Source organism: Zalophus californianus, chromosome 7 (genome assembly GCF_009762305.2).
Source record: "Zalophus californianus isolate mZalCal1 chromosome 7, mZalCal1.pri.v2, whole genome shotgun sequence".
In the NCBI taxonomy this organism is placed as follows: Eukaryota; Metazoa; Chordata; class Mammalia; order Carnivora; family Otariidae; genus Zalophus; species Zalophus californianus.
The window spans coordinates 27,960,526-27,978,670 of record NC_045601.1 but is presented as its reverse complement, the minus strand read 5'-3'; the positions used below and the strand labels follow the sequence as shown (position 1 = coordinate 27,978,670).

General features: G+C 41.0%; 1 protein-coding gene and 1 long non-coding RNA gene across 3 annotated transcripts in view; one reads left to right on the top strand and one right to left on the bottom strand.

The window, feature by feature from the left end:
* IL20RA (interleukin 20 receptor subunit alpha) overlaps window positions 1-7,788 on the bottom strand; it is a 33,931-nt gene extending 26,143 nt beyond the window's left edge. The window contains exon 1 of the mRNA XM_027600835.2: window positions 7,555-7,788. Within this exon, the coding sequence (XP_027456636.1) occupies window positions 7,555-7,684 (130 nt within the window). The 5' untranslated portion in view covers window positions 7,685-7,788. The remainder of the gene's footprint in view (window positions 1-7,554) is intronic.
* Window positions 7,789-7,814: 26 nt separating this feature from the next.
* Window positions 7,815-18,145, top strand: part of LOC113926196 — a 76,986-nt gene continuing 66,655 nt past the window's right edge. Inside the window, exons 1-4 of one of the 2 annotated variants that reach the window (XR_003521221.1) lie at window positions 7,815-7,935; window positions 8,503-8,594; window positions 15,061-15,120; window positions 15,219-15,286. This is a non-coding gene — a long non-coding RNA (uncharacterized LOC113926196). Of the gene's footprint in view, window positions 8,014-8,502; window positions 8,595-15,060; window positions 15,121-15,218; window positions 15,287-18,145 lie in introns of both variants that reach the window. The other variant, XR_003521222.1, reaches the window with a different exon arrangement.

Here is an 18,145-nt window from a genome sequence, read left to right as displayed (position 1 = left end):
ACAATGAAGAGGCCACCCACAACGAGGAGTCAAGGGCATTGCTGCACTGAGCAATGGGCATTGCACCAGCCTTGGAACTTCTCCAGGGACAACTGAGAGAATGGATCAATTAAGATATTCCCTTTGCTCTTGCTCACTAAAGCCAACAGAGCCTTCAAAGGGCTGTGTTGATTAAGGAAGTGGGAAATAGCACCTAGGACACCAGCCTTATCTTGCGAAACCACAGCTGTAACAATTGTGCCTTTTGATAACCGAGTGTGTGGTTTGATTCCGTATTGCAAAAAGCCACAGACCACAGTGATTTGAGGCTGCCAATGACCATGAAGTCAGGCTGTCCTATAGCTACCAAGCTCCTTACTCCTGCCCACGTTTTGTTTGCTGATTTGTAGTTTTATAAGAAAGAACTGTAGGTGTGAAAAAGGAATATTAACTACTTGGTAATTTATAGACAGAATATGCTTAGAGCAGGATTTAGCTTCACAGGTATACCTTGGAGGTATACATTGCAGGTTCAGTTCCTGGCCACTGCACTAAAGTCAGTATCACAACAAAGTGAGTCAAATGAATGTTTTGGTTTCCCAGTGAATACAAAAGTTATGTTTACATTATACTGTTGTCCACTAAATGTGCAACAGCATATGTCTAAGAAGCCAATGTACATAACTTAATTAAAAAATACTTTATTGCTAAAAACTGCTAACCATCCTCTGAGCCTTCTGCAAGTTCATAATCACCGATCACAGATCACTGATAACCAGGACAAATCTAATAATGATGAAAAAGTTTGAAATATTGCGAGAATTACCAAACTGTGATACAAAGACAGAAAGTGAGCAAATGCTGCTGAGGACAATGGCGCTAATAGACCTACCTGCTTGATGCAGGCTTGCCACAAATCTTCAATTTGTGAAAAATGCCATATTGACAGAGTGCAATAAAATGAGGTATGACTGTATCTTCCTGCTAATATTTGAAATGAAAAAGAGCTGAATTTATAGTAAGTTATAATTGTTTTACATAATATGGATGACAGCCTACCTATAACTATTTATTAAATTTATGTTTTTTTCCTAAAAGCATTGGAAGTATTTGTTCATAACAAGACATTTAACTTCAATACCTCATTGCTTGTATAATGCATCTTTTCTCCTCAAATAGGGAGAATGTGAAGTGATATACATAAAATTTTGTATATATCTAATATCAAATTACACACACACACACACACACACACACACACACACACACACACACATACCAGCAACTCTTATGAGTCTCAGTTTAGAGGACCCTTTTTATAGGAAGCCCTGCCTGCCTTCTAGATTTGATTGGTTACCTTGTTCCGTGCTTCTAAAGAAGCGTGTTTTTCTCAGTTCTGGCATTTATACTCTAACGTAATTACCTGTCTGTGACTAAAAGCTCTGTGAAGAAAGACACCTTGTTTTCATGTTCACCTCAATACCTACAACTGTTCCTGATGGATGTGAATGAATGACATTGAATGAATGAAAAGTGCTCAAGTCACATTGTGTCGAGGTATATGTTAACTTCTGAAAACTCAAAATGGATGCATGGCGTGTTAAGGTAATTCTTCTTCGTTAAATCTGATCACCTCGAATACCTTATTCCCCTAAGTTATTTGCTCCTGAAATGCATGTGATATTCTATTTTACACTTAGAAAGTATGAGCTAATTTTTAAAATAACGAAGTAGAGCATTTAGTAGATGATTTAGTGGACTTTTTGCAACACATATATTTTAATCTAAAATGGAGGAGGAAGGCTAGCTTGGAATTAGAATGATAGTTAGCCTTAAGTATGAAAATGGTCCTTGTTGGAGCAAGAGCGAGGATTTTGCAGTGAAAGTGCCCCTAAGATAAGCCGAGGCAGGCGGTAGGGGTCTGAGGAGAGTGAGCCCCTCTGCTGAAGAAATTTGAACTGTACTGTCTTTATTACACACCACTGATGGCTCTCCCCCCGCCTTTTTTTATTGAGGTAGAATTGACCTATAACATTATATTAGTTTTAGGTTTACAAAATAGTAATTCCATATTTGAATATATTACCAAATGGTGTCTCTCTCTTATGTTCATACCTCATAAAGTAACCTTAATTAGGTATAGTGTCTGTAGAGAGGTAATCAGTTAAAAAGAGGTCGTTAGGGTGGGTCCTAATCCAATATGACTGGTGTCCTTATAAAAGGGGGAAATTTAGACACAGAGACACGCACAGAGGGAAGATAATGTGAAGAGACAGGGAGAGCACCATGCGAAGGCAGAGAATTGGAATGAAGATCAACAAGCCAAGGGATGACGAAGATTGCCAGCAAGCACCAGAAGCTAGGAGAGAGGCATAGCACAGATGCTCCCTCACAGCCCTCAAAAGGAGTCAACCCTGCTAATATCTTAATTTCAGGCTTCTAGCTTCCAGAACCGTGAGATAATAAATTTATGTTATTTTTCAGCTACCCAGTTTGTGGTACCCTGCTATGGCGGCCTCAGAAAACTGATCCAGGAGGTGTCTTTTGCTTGCTTGTATCTTTCCTCAAAAATGAACACAGTGTTTACTGAGCAATGAATGCTTTAAAGGCTGCCCAATCTCCAGAAAGTAAAGATGAAGGGATTGACGCAAGAGGCAAAATATCTGCAAAGTTGAGAAGGAGAAAATTTAAATGGGGGAAATAATGTAAACAAATGCTTTAACTGGGACAATGAAGTTGCCAAAAAACCTCCTATCCCCAAAATACAAACGCAACTGTATGGGCTGGAACTTTGAGGAGGCTGGATGAAGAGCATACATGTTGAGAATCAAGAAGTATGAAGACAACTTACTGACAACTAGTCTGTATAGGAAAAAGTCTGCCAGTTCTGTGTGACTGAAGGCAGAGCCAGCAGCTGTACGGGAGCCATTTAGTGGCTCAATGTGCAACACAGTGGCCACCACAGTCAAGAAACAGAACTAGCGTTGGATAGCTAATCAGTAAAACTTTTTTTTTTCCAGAAAAATGTATCCTTAATTGCATCACAGACCAAAGCTCTAGATAAAACCTTATGCCATACTTCCATCCTTTATCCGTCAAGAAGCAAACAGAAAGAACACTACCTCCACAAAGGGAAACTGTCTTAATATGAAAGCCTGAGTTGAAATGAGGGTTCAGAGTCTGTGTCTCTTAGGAGAGGACAACAAAGAAAAGGAGGGCAGTGCTTTCAGGCCTCAGGGACCCTATGTTCACTGAGAACTTGACGCTGAATCATTTAAGGACAAACAGGCCGGGCATAGTGCTTGAAATGTTAGTAGACCAGCCATCTCATCATGACCTACAGGGAGGCAGCGTGGGAGCTTGCAGACAAACTGGAACACACACATGCTAGAAAGACCAGGAGCGAGAGGCTGACATGACAGAACTGGGAAGGTGGTTAGCTGAGAGCGGAGAAGACACAGACGGTGCGTTTGGCTATCTGCATGGCCTGTTCTGCATGGCTTCGACCAACTGTGGGTGAAGATGCAAGAGAGTAAGACCTTAGCTCATTACACAGAAGGACACTGTAATAGTTGGAAGTCTGCAACGACAGGACATCCCTGCCTTGGGTGCCAGGCAGTGAGTGTCCCGTGATGACAGGTGCTCCAACAGACAGGTAATAATCTGGAAGTAATGCTTCGGAGGAGATTCATACGAGAAGCACTTGGATGGGACTTTAATAACCTCCTGTCAACCCCAGGTTTCTATTTCCAAAGGAATTCTGAAAACTAAAGTAGAGGATGTGTTTAATTTTAATGTTTCCAGTCGGCAATTATTCCCCTAAAATTTTCTTGTTCTCCAATTTTATAAGTAATTGACATATCTTGGAATTGATTATAAAGATTTAATTCATTTTTCTGGTATCAGCTTTTGTGTCAAATAATCATAAATATGGACCAAGAAAAATCAGAACACTTTCGGAATATCACACACATAGCATAAGTGTAATGTTAATAAGATGGATAAAATGATTTTACTCATTAAAATAGACGCTACATTAAGCTGCAGTGGATTCTCAGATGTCTTTTTTTTTAAATTATCATGGAGATAAATGTGTCAATGATCACCTGGTAAAACTGTACGAAGAAGAAAAAGATGCAAATAGAAAATCGTTTTAAAAACGTCACATGCGTAATGAAAGGTGTTTTTAAGCAAAAACCTGCAAATGTACTGAGTAATATTTTGTGAAAAGTACTATGCCAAGTCCTAACAACAGCAACACACAGATACGCAGTTTTGTTTATTTAAAATACTATAGGGGCACCTGGGTGGCTCAGTCAGCTTAACGTCTGACTCTTGATTCCGGCTCAGGTCATGAACTCAGGGTCGTGGAACAGAGCCCCACATCGAGCCCCGGGCTCAGCGCAGAGTCAGCTTGTCCCTCTCCCTCCGCGCCCCCCACCCCGAGCCCGCGCCCATGCTCTCTCTCTAAAATAAATTTTAAAATCTTAAAAAAAAATAAAATGTTATAAAAATAGGTAATGTTTTATGTCGAAATGCTTATCCTAACATGTTCATTTTATAACATGAATAATTCCATCTGCCTACTCCTTTGTCCAAAGTTTATGCTTAAATGGGAAATAATACGTCCTACCTATGGCTCTACCCGTCCGAGCCGTATCAAAGGTACAGAAAACTGTCAGTCCCTCCTCAGCCCTACCACATTTTTCCTATACCACACCACCTCCCAGGGGTGACGACTCTCCTTAGCTGGAGAGTGAATACTGCCTTTCCTGGGTTTGTTCTATAGGAAGCTCAATAAACAGTTATTACAGGCCGTAGCTACACACATTCTGAAGAGAGAGGCTGGTGATCCTATGCCACACAGTTGGATCTGGGATACATCATGCTCTCTAGACAGGCTGAGGATGCGCCTCTAGCTGATAAATGTGGAAGCCATGCAAATGTACAAGAAACGACCTTGTGTCTGCTCCAAAGTAACAGTAACTACACAATGAAAATCTCTGCAGACACCACTAACCAAGCGATCAAGGTTAACATCAGCATCAACAAGACATATTGATATCATAAATCCTTAGCTATGATGCACTGAGAAAGACAACATAGTTTGCTCAAAAGGAATAACCTCACTCTCATCAAATGAACCCAAACTGAGGGACATTCTAAGAAGAGATGACACTCCAAAGGGTCAAGGACATGAAGCAAAAACAGGCTGAGGCACTGTCATAGATTGGTGGAGATGAAGGAGGCATGACAGCTAAAGGTAAAGCGGGATCCTGGAACAGAAAAAGAGCTTTAGTGGAAAAATGGCTGAAATCTGAGCAAGGTCTATAGTTTGGTGAGTATATTATACCAATGTTAGTGCCCTGGTTCTGAACATTGTACAATAGTTATGTAAGATGTTAAACTTGGGAGAAACCAGCTAAGGGATTTACAGAAAGCCTGCGGTTCCTGAAACTTTTCTGTAAGCTTCAAATTATTTCAAAATTAAAAGTTAAAGAAATAATGAAGGTAACTTAATTAGTTCACTGGAACCATCTGTGTGTGTACAAATAATTAACTCAGTGAAAGAGAATACCCAAATGCTGCCGTGTTGATATCAAAGAAGAGACATTTGAACAAATACCTTCACTGTGTTAATTATAGTAAATTGGTTCTAATGAGCATAGATGTAGTAGTAATATTTAGACTGTGGTCCACAAAAAACCTTGCAGGCGAGTTCAGAATTGTTCTACAGCAATGGATACCTCTGAAAGGCTTGAGGAGAGGAGAACATGACCTTGGGAAGTCATCTTCTCCCGCTCTCTCTTATTGGCTTTGGATGCTTGTTTATCTAATGCTGACCACAGTTCCTTATCTTCATTGAAGAATAAGCATGGAAATGGGCCAACAGGGCAGAGTTTGATATGCAACAGGGATAAACTTGCTGGTGAAACTTCTACCCCGCGGGGGGGGGGGGGGGGGGGGGGGGGGGGTTTAAAGAATGAAAGTGAATGCGGGTGTCATGGCTGCCTTGAGGGAACAACACGGATGTTCTGAATAACGTTAAAAGCTTACCTGAAATTAAATATCAATATTTTCCTAGAATGTTGATGCTACGTTGAGTCTTGTTTTTTCCTTCTCTTTGAATGTTTGGTTTATACAGCCTGATCCAAATACTAAGTTTGGTGACTGAATATTTGTGCTAAAACGTTCAAAAAATTTAAGTAGTACCCTACCCAAGAGTGGCAATGCCATCTAACCCTTAGAAAGCCCACATTGTTTAGCAGATATTGTGGCTGATCCATCGGGATAGAAATCACTCTCTATTAAGAAGCTGTCTCTCCCACTCCCCTTCAATGGTTTGCCCATTTCCCACCCTTCTCCCTCTGGCAACCATGAGTTTGGTCTCACTATTTATGGATCTGTTTCTGCCTTTCGTTTGTTTATTCATTTGTTTTCTTTTTTAAATTCCACACATAAATGAAATCATATGGTATTTGTCTTTTTCTGCCTGACTTATTTCACTTAGCATAATACTCTGTAGGTCCACCCATATGGCAAATGGCAAGATCCCATTCTTTTCTATGGCTGAATAATATTCCTGTACGGGGTGTGAGGGTGGGTATCGCATCTTGTTTAGCCACTCATCTATCATGGGCACTGGCATTGCTTCCATACTAACTGTATCAAACTTAAACAACTTTTTCTTTGACTACTAAGAACACTGCACTTTAGAGGACAACTTTCTTTCCGTATTCACTGTTGTTCAGCTCTGGGTTAAAAGTCATAAAGGCCTGAACCATGTCCCTCCAAAATACAGTATTCTGGGAAGCTTTGCTGGTTTTAGTTTTTTTAAAAAATCCCCGATATCTTGCTTTAAAAAAAATATCTTTTTCTCATATAACAGTGCAGAAGAAAAAGAGAAATCAGGTTAATGAATCATCCTGGCTTACTGGATTCCAGTTGGTAGAATTTAAACTTAACACAGCAAAGCAAATTTCAGTTACCTTATGTCATAAATCAGTTAAAAGTTTTGTTATTTTCGAAAAATCAAAGAGCACATATCTGTACAGGGTCTTAACTGCAAAGGAAAAACAAAGACGTGCTCAAGAGAGGCGATCTTAGTTTAGAAACGCTGCGTCTTTCTGGACCCTGTTCTTTCCGAGCAGACCCTTCCCCGGGAGTCCGGTATTTTTAAGCAAGCGCAACCGTCACCGCCCGCCGCGGGTTGGTCCCCGTTAAAGGGCGGCGGGTCGGTGCGGGCGAGGGCGCCGCGCACGGTCACTGTCGCCAACCGCAAGTGCCGAGCTGCCGGTTCCACTCAGAGCGACCCCTGTCACCCTTCCTCCACCTCACTGCACGCCCCGCAGTGGGAAGAGTGAAGCTCTCAATCCTGCGAACTTGACGCTGGCGCGCGAGAGGCGCGCTGAAGTTTCTCCCGGGGCTCCCAGCGCCGACCCCCGCGCCGCCCGCTCGGCGCGCGCCACCCCGAAACCCGCGGGCGGACGGACCCCGGCGGCGCTGGGCAGTCGGCGGGCCGGGTACCGTCACGTCCCGGTCCCTCACCAGGCCGCCCGGCCGCCACCCACCTACCTGCGCGTGCCGACGGCGCGGCCGCCAGCAGCTGCAGCAGCGGCGGCAGCAGCAGCAGCCGCAGGGCCCGGCGGCCGGGCCCCTGGGCCGCTCTGGCCGCCGCTCCCGCGGGGGGTCGCCGGGCCCACATGGGCTGCGGGGGCCGGGTCACATCTCGGCGGGCGGCCCGCCGCGTCCCGCCCCCTCGAGCCGCGCGGCCTTCCGCGGCGCCCCGGGCCCTCGGCTAGGGCGGCGCGCGGCGCAGTCCGCGGCCGGGAGCCCCGGGAGGCGGTACCCCGGCTGCGCCCCACCCGCGTCCCGCGGCAGCCCAGCTGGATGCCGGCGCGGAGGGGAGGGACCGCGCGATTTCTGGTCCCCGGCCACGCAGTTCCGAGAGTCTGGGTGAGTTTCCACTGCCACGACCTGTTGCGAGGTCACTGGTGCAGGTAAAAGCCTGCACTCCGCGGAGGAGAGAGTGAGGTGAGCACACAGAAAAGGGAGTCTGGTATTCAGGCCTGAGAGTCGCTCCTCTAAACTTTGAAATGTCAGAGTTCAGTGCCGGAAGAATGAAATGGGTATTTATTTCTCAACATACCGCCAGGCACTCCGTCATGCGTTGTATTTGATTTCATGCAATCCTCGCCACCGGCAACCAGGTTATTGTCCCATTGTACAGAAAAGGGAGACTCAGAAAGTCAAGATATCTGCTTGAATGAAGTCCCCCGAGCTTGTGAGCAGGGAGGAGCCTGCGGATTTCCACACGGGCCCGCTTCTAGGTCCCAGGCTCTTCATAACGGGACGGCGGGGGTGGAAGTGAAGAAATGTGTTGAAATAATTAAAATAGCATAAAGAACACCCGAGAGCCTGTCTCTGCTCTGGTCCTTGAGAGGGAGTTATAAAGGCTGGGCACCGCCTTAAAATAGAGAAATAAACGATTCATCTCGGGTGTGTTCCCTCTTTCCCTCACAGAAAACCGAAGTGTACCAAATTAGGTGAGCTACCTTCATAGAAAAAAGAATCTGAAGTATTTGAAAAGGAAGAAGTCTTTTTGCTGGGACGGAGTAAGTATGCTACATCCTTCTCCCCAGAAAGACTTGGAAACAGAGAATAAATCCAGCTCGGTTGTCCCTTTGGCTGAGCTCCGTTGTTGGGACGCGGAACCTAGGACTCTACAAACGTTTGTCAGCCGGGTCCTTTAGGTTCCATCGATAGGGGACGCTGGGTGAACGCTGACAGCTGGAGGAGCCGCGAGGGGACTGGCCTTCCTATTTGCTGCTCTCCTTAGAGGTGCGGCACAGTGGCTCCTCACCCTGGCAGGAGTAGCTGGTGCCATACTCCCAGAATCAGCTTCATTGCACCCCCTCAGAAACACCAGCACTGGGCTGGCCAGGCCCATTCTCAAGAAGCCAGAGTTCAGCTTCCGGGGGGTTCCTCTGCCAGGATGTAATTCCCACATCTTCCTTTTGTTCCTTCAGCCCTGGGGGCTGAGTGTTGCTTCCCGTAGTTACTTCCAGGGCCTCAGTCCGAAAAATCCCCTTTTCACATTTTTAGTTCTCCAGCGTCTATTTAATCAATTCTACCTAGCAAATTCTGTTGGAAGAACTAGTGTGGTTTCTGTTTTCCTGGCTGAGGTCTTACTGATTCAGGAAGACGTAGGAAGGACTGAACATTTTAGGAAGGACTCTATGTTAGCAGCTCATCATGAGCATTGTGGTGAGTCACTGTTGTCCTTACTGACTGTAAATTTTATTAGTAGGGCTTCATCCTTATCATTTTAAGTCTAGTGGGTTAAATGTGACGTATATTTGCCACAAACGCATTTGGGGCCAATCATCTTTGGTATCTAAACTTTAGATAAACTTATATGCGTTTCTGTTCAAATAGGAATCATTCGTGGTCCCAAAGGGGCTAAAGCAGACACGTACATTAGCCCTCCTTCCCTTATTCCCTACCCTTCTTAACTTGAGCAGTAACAGTTCTGTTACTTCGGCACACCCGTCTTCCCTCTGTCCTCAAGTTCCCCTTTGCATTTGTCAGACAGCAGGTCAGAATTTCACTGGTCTCATACCTGGTAACAAATTCACCACTCTGTCCTCAATAGATGCCTGTGGTTCTCGTAGGAGGAGTGGGACCTAAAACATTGTTAAGTGTTCAGTTGATGTTTCCCATGCCTTAAATTCAAGAGTGTAGTCATGACTTCTTTTGTTTTTACCTGTAACCTGGAACTCACCTTAGGGAGTTTCCTTTGTACCTTTAAAATCTACCATCTTACCCACCCTGCGAACTTCAGGAAGAAGCAGTCCAGTTCCCTCCCAGTCTAAACTTTCCCAGTCAAAATAAATCCTAGTATATCCTTCAGAAGATTTTTGAAATGACTCAACACATTCAAACTGATGTATTCTTCTGTCATGAAAATTACAACCTTTTTTTTTTTTTTCCTGATTGGTGCTTTATTTTTCTATTAAGTTTTTAATTTCAGGGCACCTGGGTGGCTTAGTCCATTACGCATCTGCCTTAGGCTCAGGTCATGATCCCAGTGTCCTGGGATCGAGCCCCACGTCTGGCTCTCTGCTCAGCGGGGAGCCTGCTTCTCCCTCTCCCTCTGACTGCAGCTCCCCCTGCTTGTGTTCTCTCTCGCTCTGTCAAATAAATCAAGAAAATCTTTTTTAAAAAGAGTTTTTAATTTTAATTCCAGTATAGGTAATATACAGTGTTATTTTAGTTTCAGGTGTACAATACAGTGATTCAGCAATTCTACTCAGTGCTCATCAGGATAAGTGTGCTCTTAATCCCCTTTACCTGTTTCACCCATTCCCCACCCACCTGCTCTCTGGTGACCACCAGTTTGTTCTCTACAGTTAAGAGTCTCTTTCACAGTTTGTCTCTCTCATTTCTTCCTTTGCTCCTTTGTTTTGTTTCTTAAATTCCACATGAGTGAAATCATATAGTACTTGTCTTTCTCTGACTGACTTATTTTGCTTAGCATTATACCCTCTAGATCCATTCATGTTGTTGCAAATGGCAAGATTTCATTCTTTTTATGGCCTAATAATATTCCATTGTATTTATATACACCACATTTTCTTTATCTAGTCATCTATCCGTGGACACTTGGGCTGCTTCTATAATTTGGCTATTGTAAATAATGCTGCTGCTATAAACATAGAGCATGCATGTATCCCTTTTAATTAGTGTTTTTGTATTTTTTGGCAAATACCCAGTAGTATGATTACCAGATTGTATGGTAGTTCTATTTTTAACTTTTTGAGGAACCTCCATACTGTTTTCCACCACAGCTGCTGCAGTTTGCATTCCCACCAACAGTGCACGAGGGTTCCCTTTTCTCCACATCCTCATCAACACTTGTTGTTTCTTGTGTTTTTGATCTTAGCCATTCTGACAGGTATGAGGTGCTATCTCATTGTAGTTTTAATAGGCATTTCCCTGATGACAAATGATATTGAACATCCTTTCATGTGTATGTTGGCCATCTGTATGTCTTCTTTGGAGAAATGTCTAGATGGCAATCCTTCTTGCCATGATTTACCACCTGCTGAGATCTTAATTTCGTGGAATCTGATGTATGGGTTTTTGAGCTTTTTGATCAGCAAGGCTGTAAACCAATACCTTCCATCCTCAACCCCAGCACTAATATAACAAACAAAAAAATACAAACTTTTCCTATTCCAGTTGAACTCCTAAATAGTTTCCAGGAATGATACATCATCATGATCATCACCATCATCGCCATCATGTGAGGCTACTGAATTCTGACTTTGAGCTAGGCACTATGCTAAGAAGGTTACACTTACCACCTTCTTAGGTTGTTACAACAATTCTATGAGTTAGTCAGATTTTCCCAAATGACAAAATGAGGAAACATGCTAGATCAGGTTGTTCACTTAATAAGTGACAAAACTGGGATGTGAAGCCTGGTTAATCTAATTCCAAAGTCTGTATTCATAATGACTTCCCTATATGCCTCTGCACTTAAGAAAAATAAAGCAAATACATTTATGGGGTGAACTGCAAAATAACACACATATGAAGATGTATACTTATTAATTTATGAAAAATGCAACATTGGTGTGATTTCCATATTGTAAACTACAACGTGAATGGAAACATGGGAACATTCCCATGGACACACAGTTATAGTCAGGGGCAGGTTCAGAATATACTAGGTTTCCAAAAGTAAACCTGAAGATTAGAGGGCAGATGATAGTTGGGGAAAAAGGAAGAAAGGAAAGAGTCCTGGGGAGATAATAAACATCCAGTATTTAGGAGATTTCTGAAATCTTTTTAGTCTACTCTGCCATTCGTTGTGGATATTTGGGACCACTAACAGTGTTTACATTATGCTGTCTGCTCAAATATAAATAATATCAAATAGTTAAAATCTTGTGGAATCCTATCTCATCAGATCTTCCTCTAACTCTTCCAAAAATTTTTTTTTGAGAAGTGGCCCGTGCATTTTAAAAATTTTGTAATTGCTAAGTATAATATACATCAGAAAAATGCACCAATACAGATGTTACAGCTCAATGAGTTATCACTAAGGGAATGTGTTGGCAAGCATCACCCGAGTCAAGAAATAGAACAATGCTAACCCTACAGAGGCTGTCCTCTTACCGCTTTCTTTCTCCACAAAATCAGGCATTGAGTGTGTATTCCATTGTATCTGGCTTCTCATACTCAACATTATGCTGAGAATCATCTGTGTTACTGCCTATAGATTTAGTGCAACACTGTAACATTATCCATTATGTGACTATGCTACAATTTATTTATACATTCTATTTTGATGACATTTAGAGTGTTTCCAGTTTGGAGCTATTAGCAGTAGTGCTGCTTGGAACATTCTAGTTCATGTCTCTTGCCTAGGTGCACATATTTCTGCCAGGTACATACCCAGAAGTGTAATTACTGGGTCATAGGACAGACATATTTCTGCTTACGTAAATAATACCAAACCTGTTTTCCAACGTGGTTATAACAATTTACATTCCCATCAGCTGCAATGCATTGAGAACTTTTTCATAAGTTTATTAGCCATTTGGATATACCCTTGTGTCAAGGATCTGCTCCCATCTCTTGCCTATTTTTTTCTAGTAGGTCGTCTTTTTATTTTATTTTTGTTTGAAGAAATTTGTTACATATGTTGAATATGAAGCCTTTGGCAGTTGTGTATGTTGCCAATATTTGTCCTTTTATTGTGGCTTGCCTTTCTGCTCTCTCAGTAGAGTGATAAAAGACGTTCCTAAATGTAATATGGTTTAATTTACCAATTATTTCTCTTATGGTGATTATTTTTTTGTGTCCTGTTTAAAAAATGTTATCCCACCTTAAAATCATGAAGATACTCTTCTAAGTTCTCTTCTGAAAATTTTATTGCTTTATTTTTCACATGTAAAATTATGATCTGCCTTGATAAACTAGGGATTCAAATTTTATTTTTTATATGAGTTTGACTGACTCAGCACTCTTTATTGAAAAAAATCATCTTTTCCCTAAAGCTCCATCTTCTTCATAAATAAATATCATTTATTAATGGGTCTGTTTATAGATTATGCTCTGTTCCATTGGTCTCTTTGTCTATTATTTTGCCAAATCTCACACTATTTTACTTCCTTTCTTTTTGCTGGTAAACCAAGTCCCTCTACTTTGTTCTTATTTGAGTACCTTGGCTAATTTTGCCCTTTGTATTTCCATATACATTTTAGAATCACTTGTGAGTTCCCACAAAACAACTGGCTGACATTTTTTTAAAGTTTTTTTTTTTATTAAGTCATACCATACATAAAATAAGGTGCCTAAAGCACACTAATCTTAACTTTTTTCATATATACACAACCATGTTACCAACCTCAGATCAAAATATAGGATATTTCCATCACTCCATAAGATTCGCTCATGCTTGTCATATACCTCTACCAGAGGAACTCACTGTTTTGACTTTCATTATCATCTGATTAGTTCTGACTCTTCTTGACCTTCTTATTGCTGGAACTATACCATAGGTATTCTTCTGTGTCTAGCTTCTTTTATTCAACATAATAATATTTTTGAGGTTCATTCATGTTGTTCCATGGATGAATAGTTTTTACCTTTTTTTTTATTATTGCTAGGAGTGTTCCATGATAAGTTTTATTCATTTATTTATTTTTAAAAGATTTTATTTATTTATTTGAGAGAGAATGAGAGAGAGAGAGTACATGAGAGGGGGGAAGGTCAGAGGGAGAAGCAGACTCCCTGCTGAGCAGGGAGCCCGACGCGGGACACAGGATCATGACCTGAGCCGAAGGCAGTCCCTTAACCAACTGAACCACCCAGGCGCCCACCATGATAAGTTTTAACTATCTGTTTATTTTTATGCCAAAAGCAAATATGAGGTTCCCAGGACAGAGATCAGTTTCTTAGGATTACCCACAGCAATAACCGCATCAGTTCTCTGGCTTCCATTCCTCTCTCTCTTTTGGGGTGATGTGAAGATAGCCAGGTGGATCCTGTGCATGCACCACAGGAAAGGAAACCCAAATTTATAAATCTAGAAGTTTAGATAGGCTACACACCCTTAGCTGCTGCTCTGTCTTTCTGAGAGAGGGACAGAAACTCTATCTCTCTAATGTAAACAAATACTTTGGAAAGTAAATGAATGCCCTCAGGAAGGCAAAGAGGAAAGTCCCTACCCTGGACTGCAAACACTTGGCTCTGGGGGGAGGTTAGTTTTATTATCTTTTGAATGAGAACACAGGGCTCCAGGTCTAACCCTCTTGCAATGTGAGGAGCAGATAAGTCAGGGAAGAGGAGCTAGTCTATGATGTGCCAATTTCCTTTGCTTAAGAAGGCAGACTGTCCAGAAACATGAAAATATTCATGGAGCATTGTTTCCCTGACATTCTATTATACAAATGTATATAACCTTTGATTTATCCATTCTCCTGTTGATGGACATTTGGGTTATTGCTTGTTACTGAGTTGTAAGAGTCCTTCATGTGTTCTGGATACAAATACTTTGTCAGATTTAGTGTTGCAAATATTTTCTCTCAGTTCATGGCTTGCCCTTTAATTTTTACAATAATATCTGCAAGAGCAAAAGTTTTTAATTTCATAAAATCTATTTTTTTCCATTTTTCCCCCTTGATGTATGTGTTTTGGTGTCTCATCTTCAGAAATCTTCATGCATTCCAAAGTTGAAAATGTTTTCTTCTAGAAATTTTATACTTCTACCTTTTACAATTAAATCTATAATACATTGTAAGTTAATTTTGATGCCTGGTATGAGGAAAAAGTAGAGATGAATGCTTTTTCTCAGGCAGCTGTCCTATTGTTTCTGTGCCATTTTTTGGAAAGATTTCCAGTCTACATGAAATTGTGTTAGCCACTTTGTTAGAAATATATTGACCATATATGCATGAGTCTATTTTTGGATCTCATTCTTCTCATTGGTCTATTTGCTTATTTTTGCACCAATACCACATAATAGAAAATAAACGTGTTTGTTTTTTATTTGTGTACTTTTTATAGAAAATTGCAAAGGCAGTGCAGAGAGTTTCTGCATACTCCTCACTCAGTTCCATTAGCATGGTAAGTGTTCTAAACTATGCAAGTTACACTGGCATATTATTGTTAAGTCAACTTCAGACTGTATTCAGATTTCTCTACTTTTTCCATTTCTGTTCCAGGATCCAGTTGAGGGTACCAGAAGGGTACCAGACTGCCTGTCGTTCCCATGTGTCTTCGGTCTCCTCTGGTCTGTGATACTTTCTCAATTTTTCTGTATTTTTCATGACCTTGATAGTCTTAAGGAGTATTGGCCAAGTATCTTGTGGAGCAAAAAAACATCTATGGATAAATTTAAAATATTAACATGAGAGTCTAGCAGAGCTTCTAGGCATGAATTCAATCTCCAAAACACAACTGCATGTCTACACACCAATATTAAATTAGTAGAAAATGAAAGAAAAGAATCATTTGTAGTAGCATGAAAGATACCTAGGACATACGAAACCTTTATGGGAAAAAGTATGAAATCCCAGCAAGTGACATTGAAGAATATTTTTTTTTTTAGATGGGGAAATATGGATTGTGGTTATGGATTGAGAACTCAGTAGCTGTTAAAATTAGGTCATAGATATAATACAATTCCAATGATGGGGTGTCTGGGTGGCTCAGTGGATTAAATATCTGCCTTCGGCTAGGTCACAATCCTGGGGTCCTGGGATTGAGCCCCGCATCAGGCTCCCTGCTCAGTGGGGAGAGAGAGAAAGAAAAATGTTTTAGAAAAAAATACAATTCCAATGAAAATTTTAACAGGTATTTGTGAAAGGTGATTATAAAATTCTTGGCATGGTGATTATACAATTCATGTGGAATTTCAAGGTCCAGAAATAATCAATCAAGATGCCTTTTAAAAAGTTCAGATGGAGGGGTGTCTGGGTGGCTGAGTTGGTTAAGTGTCTCTTTTTTTTAATTTTTTATTGTTATGTTAATCACCATATATTACATCATTAGTTCTTAACCAATTATTTTTTTTAAAGATTTTATTTATTTATTTGAGAGAGAGAATGAGAGATAGAGAGCACAAGAGGGAAGAGGGTCAGAGGGAGAAGCAGACTCCCCGCTGAGCAGGGAGCCCGATGCGGGACCCGATCCCGGGACTCCAGGATCATGACCTGAGCCGAAGGCAGTCGCTTAACCAACTGAGCCACCCAGGCGCCCCACATCATTAGTTCTTGATGTGCGTCTGACTCTTGATTTCAGCTCAGGTCTTGCTCTCAGGGTCATGGGATCGAGTCCAGTGTAAGGCTCTGTGCTCAGCATGGAGTCTGCTTGTCCCCCTCCCTCTGCTCCTCCTCACCCCCCTTGTTCACATGCCCTCTCTCTCTCTCAAATAAATAAAATATTTAAAAAAAATACAAAATAATAAAAGTTCAGATGGAAGGACTTTCCCTTCCACATTTCAAGAGTTATTATAAAGGTACAGTAAGACCATGGGGTAGAATAAAAAGATCCATGAAACTCTATATAGTGTCCAACATTTACAGACATTTGATAAATGAAAAAGAGGGTACTTTAGATGAGTGGGGAAAGAATGGGATTTTCAGTGAATGCTTCTGGGAAAATTGGGTGTTTACCTTTTGCCACATCACATACAAAAATAATTTAATGTGGATTAAAGGGCTGTTATGGGTTAAATGATGTCCTCCCTCCAGTTCTCAGAAAAGTTAAGTTCAGATGAGGTCACACTGGAGTAATCCAATGTAACTGGTGTCTTTATAAAAAGAATTTTGGATGCAAAAATGCACACAGGGAGAATGCCATGTGAACATAAAGGCAAAGATTGGGGTCATGCACCTACAAGCCAAGAAATACCAACGGTTACTGGTATGCCACCAGAAGCTTAGGGGAAAGGCCTGGAACAGACTCCCCCTCACGGGTCTCAGAAGGAATGAGCCCTGCAAATACCTTGATTTCGGATTTTTAGCCTCCAGAACTGTGAGACGACAACTGATGTCAGTTAGACCGCCTTTTTTATAGCAGCCTTAGCAAACCAATCCAAGAGCTAATTTTGAAGGCAAAGCCAGGAAAATTTTAGAAGATGGTATAGTAGAATATCCGTATGAAGTTTGGGTAGGAATGCATTTCTTAAGTGTAAAAGCACTAACCATAAAAGATTGATGAAAATTAAGAATTTCTGCACATCCAAAGACAATAAAGGAGAGTTAAGAGACAAGCCACAAATTGAAAGACTATATGTTCACCATATGTGACATAAATTATGCAGAATATTATGTCATATATACATATCTTCTGGATATATATATATACACACACATATATATTTCTGGATACTTGACAATTTTCATTTAATTTCAAAGAATATTTTTAACTAAGGGATCTGTGATATTGTTTTGGTCATTTCTATTTTGAGGTTCAGAATTACTGTGGAAAATGGAACAGTACTCTAGCAGAAACAATGGCTTCTGGAAGGGTTTATAAACAGCCACAGAAGTTACATTAGTCAGTACCATAAAGAATGGTGGCAATAAAGAAGATGAAAATCCTTGCAAATATTGAATGACCTTGGCATTCATGATCACCAGAAAGTTCTCAATGCAACAACTGTTGGTATAATAAGTCAGCTGGTGGTTGCACCTGCTGGGAATGCTAATTAGCCAGAGTATGTGAAAAGAAACTAAAGAGTCCTCGTTTCTGGTATGGAAAGACAAAGCACAACATTAATAATTTGCGTTGGTCCAAATCCAGAGGTAGTCTGGCTTTACTTGGCTGTAATTTAAGGAATTTAGATCTGAGGACTTTTGGGAAAATGCCAGGTTGGCACATAGGGCATTACAGAGTTTTTATTTCAAAAGGAATAGCCACGATAATAGTGAAGGAGAACAAAATTGGACAGCTGAGACCAAGATATCAAAGCTTACTATAAAGCTATAAATTGACAAATTAGAATTCATTAAAATTAACTGCTGTTTATCAAAAAACATTGTTAAGAGAGTGAAAAAGTACATAGCAGAGGATATTTGCAATATATATGCACATGGAAAGAATGCAGAAAATATGAATAACCCTTATAAATCGATGAGAAAAAGAT